The 12,629-nt window shown below is 33.5% G+C and overlaps 1 protein-coding gene and 1 non-coding gene across 2 annotated transcripts; one reads left to right on the top strand and one right to left on the bottom strand.

The window, feature by feature from the left end:
* The first annotated feature begins 663 nt into the window (after positions 1-663).
* TRNAY-GUA (transfer RNA tyrosine (anticodon GUA)) lies at positions 664-747 on the top strand. The gene is given in 2 exon segments: positions 664-700; positions 712-747. It is a non-coding gene; the product is annotated as a tRNA-Tyr (tRNA).
* Positions 748-5,122: 4,375 nt separating this feature from the next.
* Positions 5,123-7,767, bottom strand: LOC140874702 (alkaline ceramidase). Its single transcript, XM_073278058.1, has 3 exons — positions 7,595-7,767; positions 6,288-6,612; positions 5,123-5,911 (listed from the first exon to the last, which is right to left on the bottom strand). The coding sequence occupies exons 2-3, from the start codon at positions 6,539-6,541 to the stop codon at positions 5,398-5,400; spliced, it is 768 nt and encodes a 255-aa protein (XP_073134159.1). The 5' UTR covers positions 6,542-6,612; positions 7,595-7,767; the 3' UTR covers positions 5,123-5,397.
* Positions 7,768-12,629: the final 4,862 nt, after the last annotated feature.

The following is a 12,629-nucleotide window of genomic DNA, read 5'->3' on the forward strand; positions in this document are numbered from 1 at the left end:
ATCTTGCATGAAGTATGTTACTATAGGAACTTTATTTAACTTTATAGTTCAATATAGTATGATTGAATTAGAATTCGATTTTGAGTGATTTGTAATACTAAAAAATTGTATATTAAATTTTATTTATAAAATTTTAAATTTTGGTTTATTTATAATATTGAAATTTATATATTAATTTTTAAATTTATTTTTGTTTTTTATATGAAAAAAGACAACGGATATTATCCGTTGTCGTCGGTGGTCAAAAGCCGTTGTAACTGATGGTGTTGTAAAAAACCTGACCTAAGACAACGGATTTTATCTGTTGCCTTTGACACCCTACGACAACGAATTTTATCCGTTGTCTTAAACCACCTACGACAAGGGATAAAATCTGTTGTCGTAGGTCAGGCTTTCTACAACACCGCCAGTTACAACGGTTTTTGACAACGGATATTATCCGTTGTTTGCCTTTTTTTTGTATTGTCATTTTATTATAGGACTAGGTTCTATTTCGAGTTATGATTATTTTATACAGTAATTAGATACACAAAAAATTGGGTGTAAAACAGTAAAAAGTGTTAGGAAATTTCTTTTTACAAAAAAAAAAAAAGGTATTTGGAAATAATTTCAGATTAGTTATTAATATATTATAACTTATAAGTTTGATTCTTTGAATAGAAACCGACCTTAGCTCAGTTGGTAGAGCGGAGGACTGTAGTTGTTGCTGTAATCCTTAGGTCGCTGGTTCGAATCCGGCAGGTCGGAATGCCATTTTGCTTTGTCATCATATTTTTTTATTTTATCATTATTGGAATGGGTTTAACCAAAATGTATCACCCTCCGCTGGGATTTACAAGTCTTTCTATTTTTTTAAAATAAAAATAAAAATAATAGTGATAACGAAAAACTGTAAACAAATTATTATGAATTAAAATGGAATATGAGTAAACATTTTTTTACTTACCCTCATCAAAATGTAGAATTGTTTATTGAATTATAATTCATGCAAGCTTGGTTGAAGATCCAATATTGCTTTTTTTATTTTAAGGTCCGAGGGAAATCCGCGCGGAGGGAGATACATTTTGAGTCCAATATTTTATTTTCCTTCAATTTCAAATCTACATCCGATCTCGTCCTAAAGATTTCAAATACTATATTCCAATTTGAAATACCACCATCCTAATTTCTAAGGCCATCTCCAACCACAGACATCATTTTGGTGCAAGTTCTGCACTAAAATAGTGTAATTTTTGCACCAAACAATACATCCATCTCCAACCCATTTACATCAAATTTTACACCAAAAGGAATATTCTCGAAATATTCTCTTTATTTTACATATATTATTCTAATTTGCTATTTGTCACCCAATTTACATTTTTATTTTAATCATTTAGTATTTATTTAAATAAATATTAAATTTAATTAATAATTAAATATTTATTGATAAAATTAATGAATTATTATATTAAATATTTTTGTTCTAATATTTATTTTTAAAACAATAAATTAAATATTAAATTATTTTTCAAAAAAATAAAATTTAATAATTAAAAATTAATAAAAAAATTGCGCAGCCCATTTTCCTGCGCCATATTTGGCGCAGGATTAGTGGGGGCGCTATTTTGGAGCTCAAAATAGCGTCCCCGTTGGACTTCAATTCTGCACCAAAATGGTGCAAATGGTGCAGCGTTGAAAATGCTCTAATGGGACATTAAATACTACGTTCCAATTCAAAATACAACCATCCTAAGAGCTTTTAGAGTAGATGTCCTGCAAGCCAACTGTTGGCTAGGGATTTTATTGACTCACGTGTAATAAACAATCTTTATTTTAATATAATTACTTTTTTATTCAATTTTGGCATTTACTTTATCTGCATACCCATGCAAGCTGCATAGATAAAGACCTTGAATATACTATAGTAAATAAATATGAGGTTGTACATGTGATGACAATCATGAAACACATATTTTAATTACTGTATATTCTAAATTAAGTTCCTTGTCGATTGGGCCGTCCAAAATAAGGATAAGGATCGCTCGAGCTTGAGACTAGAATCTGTGATGTTGTGTACCACGTTTCATTGGTATGGACATAGAGATATTCAATCATACAGATTGGTGCTCATACGATGATTTCACTAAACTACCCTCCCTCGAATTTCCCAAGTGGTTATTATTCATCGAGTGGATAAATCCGTGGTTATGGTTGTACACCATTAGTCCTTACGACCCGAGACAACACTGAGGCTTTACATGCTAGGATTGTTCTTTGACTCGTTTACCGACTCCAAGAGGGTCATCAGGTGGAGAGATTGGGTGCAGTTACGACACATGTAGGAGCCAGTGCATTGTACTCGGGAATTCACCGCTCACCTACGGGTGTGGATATCCTATGTAATCTTATGAGATAGTAGTGCATGGAATCTCTGGTCAGAGTATGAAATGTACGTTAGGGTAAAGTGGTTCCCTAGTTGCACATGCGATGCCACTATGTATTCTCTTAGATGTATCACATCGTTATCGAACTTCACATGCAACCCTCGATGAACCAATGGTTGCAGATTCGATCGGGATATATGAGATAAGGGACCGTACTGTACGATAACCATAATCGATTGGTTCTTATAGGCACTATCAGTGATACCTAGGGAATCATGGGGCGATGCTACTAGACGCTCTTACCATGATTCGATGGGTCCAATCAGAAATGAATTCTGACATTTTTATGATCAAGGAGTTGATGCATAGAATGGGGCTAATAAGGGTAAGCTCGTATAAAGGACAATGTCCTGAATCACAAAGAGTTGTGAACCCATGGCTAGCTGTATCCCTGAACCATTGAGAGTCACACAAGCACTAGTTTCCCTATTTCCGTTGAGATAATAAATTCAAATAGTTGAATTTATAATAAACAAATTTGATTGGATCAAATGATAAGCTTATAAATGAGTTTATAATAGCTTATAGAATTTTTTGAGAGCACAACTGCTAAAAATAGTTAAGGGAGTGCACCTGCTTAATTTGAGTGGAAGTGTTCCAAAATTAGCAGCTGTCTTTTTTATGTTTTTATTGGTTTCGAAAATTTAAAGTGTGCATCATAATAACGATTAAGTTAAAATCGTCACATCGGTGATATTGGATCATCGATCGGGATTAAGATAATATTAATACAATGAGTGCATGAATCATGGGCTAGTAGGAGTACAAACCCATCATGATAAATTATTAAAGTAGTGGACTTTAATAAATTAATAATATTCTAGTTAGACTAGATTAATAAAGCCCATTAAATTGTATTAATACATGGTATTAATTTGTTTAAGGAAATATTCTTGATACCATAATATATAACTTGCACACAAAGAAAAATATAATTTATAAGATATATATAATATATATAAGTCATCGAGAATGGCATTCAATATGAGGAATGTTTTTTTCGAAAATCTCAATTATATATATATGTTATAATTAAACTTGTTTAATTATATTTACATATATAATTAGGATACACTTATATATATTAATATATAGATAGATATATATATTGGAGAATAAGATTTTCGAAGTCTAGCCTCCATTCATTCTAGCAAGCAATTTTTCGAAATTGCTCTCTCCCTTGTGCTCTAAGGATTTCGGCCACCCTAATCAATAGGAATTTGAGTCGTCACTCCTTTTTTATTCAATCTCAACGCAAATTTCTTCTTTTCTCTTTAGTGCGAGTTAGAAGAGAAATAGGCAAACTGGTCGTGGACTTGATTCGGAGATTGAAGAAGGAGATACTCCAGTTGATCGTTCGTAGGGAATTACAACAAGAGCTATATCCGCTAATCCCGGAATAGTTGGTGCCAAGTGAGATATTCACTAAAGGTATAATTTCGTAAACATCCTATGAATGTCAATTAAACCATACGAGTGTCCAAGCATGTTTTGAATGTCAAGACGAAAAATTTTAAACTTCCGTTGCGTCTTGGGCACGAGAACACGGTACTCCAACAAGAGCATGTACAAGGGCCAATGAAGTTGAGCGATCAAGTCCAACTTCATTGGCCCTTCTAATTATTGCCCCCTCCAAGGGGCAATGAAAGTGCACGCGGAAGTTTTTGTGTGCAGTCAAGATAGTGGACCCCGCGCGAACACTCTCCACGCGGTGAAGCCCAACAATCTTATTTTTCTTTTTTTCTTTTAAATTTTTTTTCCACGCGGGGCCACTAATATTGTTCTTTTTTAAAAAAAATTTTAAAAACATGGACGGGATCTCAACTATTATTTTAATTCATAAAAATGCTTTTAATTAAAAATAAATGAAATAAATTGTAAAAAAAACAAAAAAATTTAAGAATAATTAATAAAAATATTTTAAAAGGTCAACAACTATATTTTTCAAAATCAATGAATTTTTTTTTATTTACTTGTGTCAAGTTAATTCATGTTTATTTTTTTCATGTTTGTTTTTTATTTTGAAATATTATGTATGCTTTAATTTTATTTTTTTTTTATGTTTTAAAAAATTATTATTTTTTATTTCTTATATTTATGTGCATTTTTTTAATGTAATTGTTAAATTTAATTACGTTTATTTATAATTTGTTATATTTATTATGTTTTAAAAGCATTATTTAATTGATTAAAAAATATTATTTCAACATCACCACTACAACATCACCATACTACTGTAGGAACATACAATGAAGTTATCAACGCTGACATCATCATGCGATCAAGTTATCAACTTTACCACTCCAACTTTCTCACATCCTTGTACATGTTCTAATGGATCCGAAAGTAGTTACACCATTCGATCATAATTTTTTTATACGATATTTGTAAATACGATAGAGGGTGAATTTTAAGGTTTATAATAAAAAAAATCTTTCCATCCCCCATTTAACGTGACATTTCACCAAGTTAAGATAGTGTTCACAAAAACTTATTTTAAATACTTCTTTGCTACAAATGTTTGAAAATTGTATTTAAAAGTTAAAAAACACTTCAAATAAACTATCGCAAACCCTACCTAAAAAGTTTAAAAAGTTACTCGTTACCCCGCAAGATACACAACACAAGCAATATCTACATGTGATATAACATTTTTTGACATCACATTACTGCATGTAAAATCCACACGGAAGAGGAAAAACTCAAAACTCAGGTCTTCAATTAATCATATATAGTTTAACCTATTTTGAGATGGTTTATAAATATGGTACACATCACCAAAATGCTATAATCTCGAAATCTAACCAAATCAACCAAAATTACTCCCTACTAATTAATTTAAATTGCAGTCTTCAAACGGATGAAAAACAAGAACAAAAATGAGTTGTGACGACTAGCGTTTGCTAGACAGCATGTAACTTGCTCATACTAACTTCCACGTGTGAGACATGGTTCGGATGAGTCGTAGCTTCTATTGGGATTTTGGTTTTTGTATCTTCACATAGGGAAAAATTCCAAGAAAGTGCATTACTTTTGGGTTCCATTCCCGTTGATGAGCACGGCAGAACATCAGAAACGTATTGGCGAAGTATGAGTTGAAACCCATCAAAACGTGCCACAGTGCGTGGCCCTGAGGATTGAAGTACCAGCTTGTGATTTTCTTGCACAAAAGACGGTCAATCAGCCAGCATAGAGTTCCAAGCAGTAAAGTGATGACATACAACTTTGCAAGTCGCTTAGCTGATTTGTCTTCTGTGTGAATATAATACTTGTACATCCTAGGAATGCAAAGAAAGCAAAGCAGTGCATAGTGCAGCTTAAAAGCGATGTCGAAATGAAGGAGTGCATGTGCTACAGCAAAGACAGCACCATAAAGAAACAAGAAAGTGGGCATTGTGCTCCGATAATGCCAATCTGGAGAGTATAGAATGTAAATATAAAGGAGCATTTCCCACACCATAGGTGTTTCATCTCCTTGCTGTTGCCTGAAATTGAATCCAAGTTATTGTCAAAAAAGGAATTAGTAGCAGTGTGAAAATTGTGGCTAGCTCAAACTGGAAACCAGTTTCAACATATGAAATATTTTTCACATCAAGTGTTTTTATCTACATAAGAACTAGGTGGGATCTAATTCGTATCATCTCGTCACACCGCAATATAATACACTTCGATATTCTGGATGAAAGCGAAGTAATGGATGACAGCCTGGGACCCAAATGAATGGTCAAATTTTACTCATATTTCTGTCCCTCGAATATAATTTTGATGTAAAAAATTCACGCATTGGAAGTACACAGAAAAATAATAATTCGTACATGTTAGAATAAAAAAGAAGTCAATAACACAAATATCAGAACTTACAGCCGCTGCAGTGTGGCATGATACAGGATGCTGCCAAAGGAAAGTATCATATTTGATATGTGAAGGACACTAAATCTTTTCTCAAAACGCTGTCTCAATGCATTCACGAGACCAATGAGTGCTAAAATGATGCACGGAACATTAGAGATGGTGTTGAAATACTCAGCGATGTAGGAAGAGTAAGCATAATTAGGTTCACACCACTCGTGTGTTGATGTGACAGGGCCCCAAAAACTTGATACTCCACCAGTCATTTCTCAATAAGTAGGCCCAAACACTTGAACCTTTTGAAATTCTTATCGGAATGTCAATATCTCCACAATTCCTACAAATGAAACGCAATAGAATCTACATTAGTATAGTCATACACAAAATAAACAAAATACCTCCATAACAACTATCACCTAAAGCACAAGGTTTGAATGCATCATAATGAAAAAAACAAAAGTGTAAAGAAGAAGCTAAAATGTTAAAAACCCTCGTCGGTAAAAAATCCAATGGAAAGAAGTCAAAACCGTCCCATGTAATTATATTGGAGACCAGTGAGGGTGGGGTTGCGGGGGTGCTGTTCTCTGTTCTCATTATCAAAAAATGAATGCAAAATGTTGTGCTTACTGTTGGGGGGATTGATTCATATCATATAACAGGAACCATGTCCTTCAACCCTTAACCATAAAGAATCAGACCTAGATAAATCTTGGACATTTGTCCAAGATTTCATTTCTTGATCCTCTTGGAAGAAACCAAAGAGTTTAATAACTTCTCTCTTAAAATAACCAACATTCTTAACTAAACAAATTCTTTGCAACCCCTAGAAAGTTTCCTGCTTCAGGTGATATTCAGACATTGATAGATCTCTGACTTTATAAACAAGCATCCTACAACAAATAGATTATTGAGCAAATAGATTATTGAGAGTCTTGGGAAATCCAACCAGCAGAACAAGGTTACAATACTCTCTGCATCTTTTAAACTTCTGAAACTAAACCTAGAACTTGCACCAGAATCCCAATTGTAATGCTCTACGTTTTCAGCCTATGTTCCATGCGATAGGACGATCCATCAATTAGACACGGCCAATTACAAGCCATGGCAATCTTTCGTTTCGAAAAGCCAATCAATTAATCCTCGAGTTCAGCCTAAAAAACTCCCCCCGGTTAGGGAAATTATCCAAAAAATCAATCTCGTCATTCAAATCCAATGCCATAATCGTAACGGAAAAACACAAAAAAAATTCACAAAAAATCGAAAAAACGCCACCAGCAAATTCATGCGCGCACAAACAAAAATATAATCCGAACGTGTACCTCCGAATTCAGATCCGGTTCGCGCACACGGCACGCAACCCAGGAAACCTCGGAACTTTTTTATGATTTGCACATACGGATCCGTGCGTGCGATGGAGAAGAATTGCGAGAGAGAAATGGAATTATATGAATTAGGTTTGGGACAGTTTTCGATTTTCAAAAGGGTTCCGCACATCCAACTTCCACGTCCAAATACACTTACCATATTCGAGGTGTTCCACACGCGCGTCGGAAATTACTTGATCTATGCAACGTGTTCATACTTGCAATTAAAGAAAATTAAAAATAATTTTTTCCATCAGATTGAATATAATAATTTTAAAAAAATTAACTTGTAACACGATTTTATAAATATTTTTATCTAATTTTTTTAGACAGTCTTTATGTAATTTTTATTAATTAGGTTTTAAAGTGTGTGTATATATATATATGTTGAAAATATGATATTATTATTATTATTATTATTTAAAGTTGAATATTGAATGTTGAATATTGAATATTGAGTTGTAAAATGTGAAAAATTAGTGTGTGATGGCGTAGATGATGTTATATTAATTTTTGGACTATTATCCAAATGAGATCTATAAATAGGTCTTCATTTGTGATGAAAAATATAATTGAATTGAGAGAAAAAAATATGTGAAGTGTAGAATTTGATATATTTTGAGTTTTGGAGTTTTTAATTTTTACCATAAATTTTTACTTTTTCACAACATGTTATCAGCACGATCGCTCGAAGGTTCTGTATAATTTCCAAAGCTCCCAAACACAAGGAGAAGAAAAAAAATATTCAACAAGTAATAATATTTATTTTACTGTTTATATATTTTTATTATGTATACATACTAACTATATTAATATATAATTTCATGTTATTATATAAAAAGATGTCTATGGCACCGACCTTATAATAACGTGATATGATATATATTTATTATGTATATATAATAATTACATTAATATATAATTTCATGTTATTATATAAAAGGATGTCTATGACACCGACCTTATAATAACGTGATATGATATATATTTATTATGTATATATACTAACTATATTAATATATAATTTCATGTTATTATATAAAAGGATGTCTATGACACCGACCTTATAATAACGTGATATGATATATATTATTGTGTATTTATATACTAACCATATTCGTATAATCTCATATTATTATATAAAAGGATGTCTATGATACCGATCTTATAATAATGTGATATGATATACATAATTATTTAATTATGATTATCATTATATGCATCACATGATTATCACAAATTTTTATTCAACACATACTCGTTTTTTTTTACCCCCAACGTTCACAAACGGTAACAAAACGACTAGTTTTTTGTCTATAAATATGATCACTCAAATACATTTCAATCACATCAAAATTCACTCTTTCTTTCAAAATATTTCTCCTCGGTTTTTCGAAGAAGAAGATGATGGCGTTTTTAAGGCTATTTTTTATAACTATTATGGTTATCATGCTCAAAAGTCTTTAATTTATCGATGATTTTCCACCACGTACTTTTTCTTTATTTGTACGCATACTTGTAATCTTCGTTCTTCCATTATTTTGTATTGTCATATTAATAGAAATTAACTAATAAAATGCATTGTTATTTTTCTAGTACCACCATGTCAAATTTGGCAAAGATTGAATTCACTGCACTCGATATCACTGGAAAGAATTATATGTCATGGACTCTCGATGTAGAAATGCATCTTGAGTCATTGGGTCTAAGTGATACCATCGAAGAAAATAATATATCATCCTCACAAGGAAATGCAAAGCCTATGATTTTCTTACGTGACATCTTGATGAAGAATTGAATGTGAGTATCTCACAGAAAAAGACCCAATAATTTTATGGAAAGGGCTGAAAGAAAGATTTGAGCATATAAGGAAAGTTATACTCCCGACCGCCCGTGATGAATGAAATACGTTGAGATTCCAAGACTTTAAAAAAGTCAGTGATACAATTCTGCGATGGATCGAATAGTTTTGCAATTGAAATTTTGTGGGCATGTTGTTACTGAAATGAAAATTCTTGAAAAAACATTTTTCACTTTCCAAGCATCGAATATAACTCTACAACAACAATATAGAGTGCGTGGATTTTTGAGATATTCTAAACTCATCGCATGTCTTCTTGTGGCGAAAAAGAACAACGAATTGTTAGTAAGAAATCATCAATCCCGACCCACTGGATCAATGGAATTTCCAGAAGCAAATGTCGTAATTAAAAATGAAAACCAAAATCAAAGGCATAGACAAGATTTTGGCCGTGGACGAGGTCGAGGACATGGGCGTGGACGTAAAAATGACCGCGGTCGTGGTCGCGGTCATGGATATGAAAATAATCGAGATAGTTACTTCAATAACTCATCTCAAAAGAACGTCACGAACCACCCACCAAAAAGGCATCATGAAAACACGAGTGAAAATGAAAATCACTCAAAAAGATCTGAGAGTGTTTGTTATAGATGTGACACTCCAGGACATTGATCACATATTTGTCGAACCCCTGAGCAACTATGTAAGCTCTGTAAAGAATCGACAAAGGGGAAAGGAAAAGAGACCAATTTTGTTGAAAACAGTAACCATTCAAGTGGTTCAACTCATTTCGATGCTGATGATTTTTCAAATAATTTCGAGGACATTGATTAATATATTGGTGGGACTAGAATGTAGCATACTGTATCTTTCATGTATTTTTGTATTATGAAACATGTTATATTTTTCATATAATCTCATTAATTTTTTTATTGCATATTATCTTTTGAAATTCAAAATGGAAAACGGTATGAGCAAAACTAAACAAGAAAATAATCCCATGGAAATTTGCATACCCGATAGTGGTACAACGCACACTATTCTCCAAGATAAAAGATATTTCTTGGAATTAAAACGGACAAAAACAATGGTGAATACAATATCAGGTCCTGTAAAATTGATTGAAGGTTGTGGAAAAGCACATTTTTTATTACCTAATGGTAAAATTTTTTTGATAAATGATGATTTATATTCACCACAATAAAAAAAAATTTGTTGAGTTTTAATGACATATATTCTCATGGGTATGATACTGAGACGATAACTGATGGAAATAAAAAATATATGTGTCTTACCACATATATATCAGGAAAGAAATATGTGGTTGAAAAATTATCAATGCTCCCTACTGGATTGCATTATACACATATAAGGCCAATCGAATCAAATATGATGGTTAATAGTTCTTCAATATTAACCAATTGGCATGATCGATTGGGACATCCTGGTTCAATAATGATGCGAAGAATTATTAAAAATACACATGGTCATCCATTAAAAGACTAGAAGATCTTTCAGAATAATAAGTTTCAATGTAAAGAATGTTCTCTTTGAAAACTTATTATAAGACCATCACCAGCTAAAATCCAAACAAAATCACTCATATTTCTTGAACGTATTCAGGGTGATATTTGTGGGCCAATTCATCCACCATGTGGACCATTTTGATATTTTATGGTGTTGATCGATGCCTCTAGCAGATGGTCACATGTATGCTTATTGTCAACTCGGAATGTAGCATTTGCAAGATTAATGGCTCAAATAATAAAATTACGGAATCAATTTTCTGATTATACAATAAGAAAAATAAGACTTGATAATGCTGCAGAATTTACTTCCCAAACTTTCAATGACTATTGTATGTCAATGAGAATTATTGTTGAACATCCTGTTTGTAGTAGCCCGAACCCAGCTTTAGTGATTAACTGTTATTTAATCCAATAAACATGATTAAGGAGACTTCTAATGGATTAACGGAGCCCAGGATTAGACCCAGAGTGATCAAAAATGGTCCGAAGGGTCAGGCAAAACGGAAGCAACGTTCTAGGAACGGATGCAACGTTCGTGCCATCAGAAATGCGTCACTGCTTACATACTTGATGTGACATTGGTACCATCGGAAGCAACGATGGTGAACGGACGCAATGTTCGTCAGGCAGAACAGACGCGACGATGGAGGATCGGATGCAACGTTCGTTGTCTATAAATAGGGGTGCCGAGGCTCACATTTGAGCACACCTTTCATCTCTTCTCTTTCGATTCCTTATCCTTCTAACTCAGATCTAGGGAATTCTAGGCGTCCCATCGGGAATCCGGAAGTGGCATAGCGATCCAGGCGTCGTAGCGGAGCTGTGGCCTAGTTTTGAGGCAATCGACAGCAAAGGGCTAACGACGGACGAAGGTAAAGCTTTTGATTCCTAAAAATATTTAGGAGTATGCTTTAGCTTAGTTAAGGCTTTTAGAACGCTATAATTATATTAGTATCATTTGGCAGTGTAGCGTGGATTGTAGGCGTAGACCTAGAGCTGGTAGAGCGCGCCTAGCATTTGAGGTACGAAAGTACTGTTCGAGATATCCTGACTGAGTATGCATGTATTATGTGACTGCATGATTTATATGTGACTGCATGATTTATATGTCATTGATTTATGCTGCATACATTTGCATATTGCGCTATCTCGTTCGAGATGTCTATAGTAGGGTTTTATCCTATCCTGTTAGTGGTTGGACTTCCATCGATTTGGGTCGGCATATCCACTGGTACTTTGGTATGGGAGCCACCTCCTGAAGCGACGGCAAAGTGTGCTACATACCAGGGCCCGGTCTGTCTCTGTTATCTGATCCTTGACCTCGAGTTTATAGGAAGTTCACTTTGCATGCATGTATACTCATACTCTCGTGCTGAGCGTTTTATGCTCACGTCTCGTACTCTGTGTTTCTGGACACCCTATTCCATGGGGCAGGTTTGCGATTGGACGAGGCGGGTGGATCCAAGATGGGCTAGGCAGTGGTTGACCAGCTGGAGCTTCGTTTAGGTTTTTTTATTCTGTTGTTTTGGGTTTATACAGCTATTCGATTTGGTTGTATATTATTTTGGATATTTACAGATTCCTTTTCTTGGGATTGTATTAATGTTATGGTTTCCGCAGTTGAAGTTTGATTTCTGTTTAATTAAGTTAATTGCATGCC

Source organism: Henckelia pumila, chromosome 1 (genome assembly GCF_033568475.1).
Source record: "Henckelia pumila isolate YLH828 chromosome 1, ASM3356847v2, whole genome shotgun sequence".
Classification (NCBI taxonomy): Eukaryota; Viridiplantae; Streptophyta; class Magnoliopsida; order Lamiales; family Gesneriaceae; genus Henckelia; species Henckelia pumila.

Coding starts and splice junctions, on each gene's coding strand:
- LOC140874702 (XM_073278058.1), bottom strand. CDS start 6,541: ATGACTGGTGGAGTATCAAGTTTTTGGGGCCCTGTCACATCAACACAC. Junction 5,912..6,287: donor CATGCCACACTGCAGCGGCT/GTAAGTTCTGAT, acceptor ATTCAATTTCAG/GCAACAGCAAGGAGATGAAA.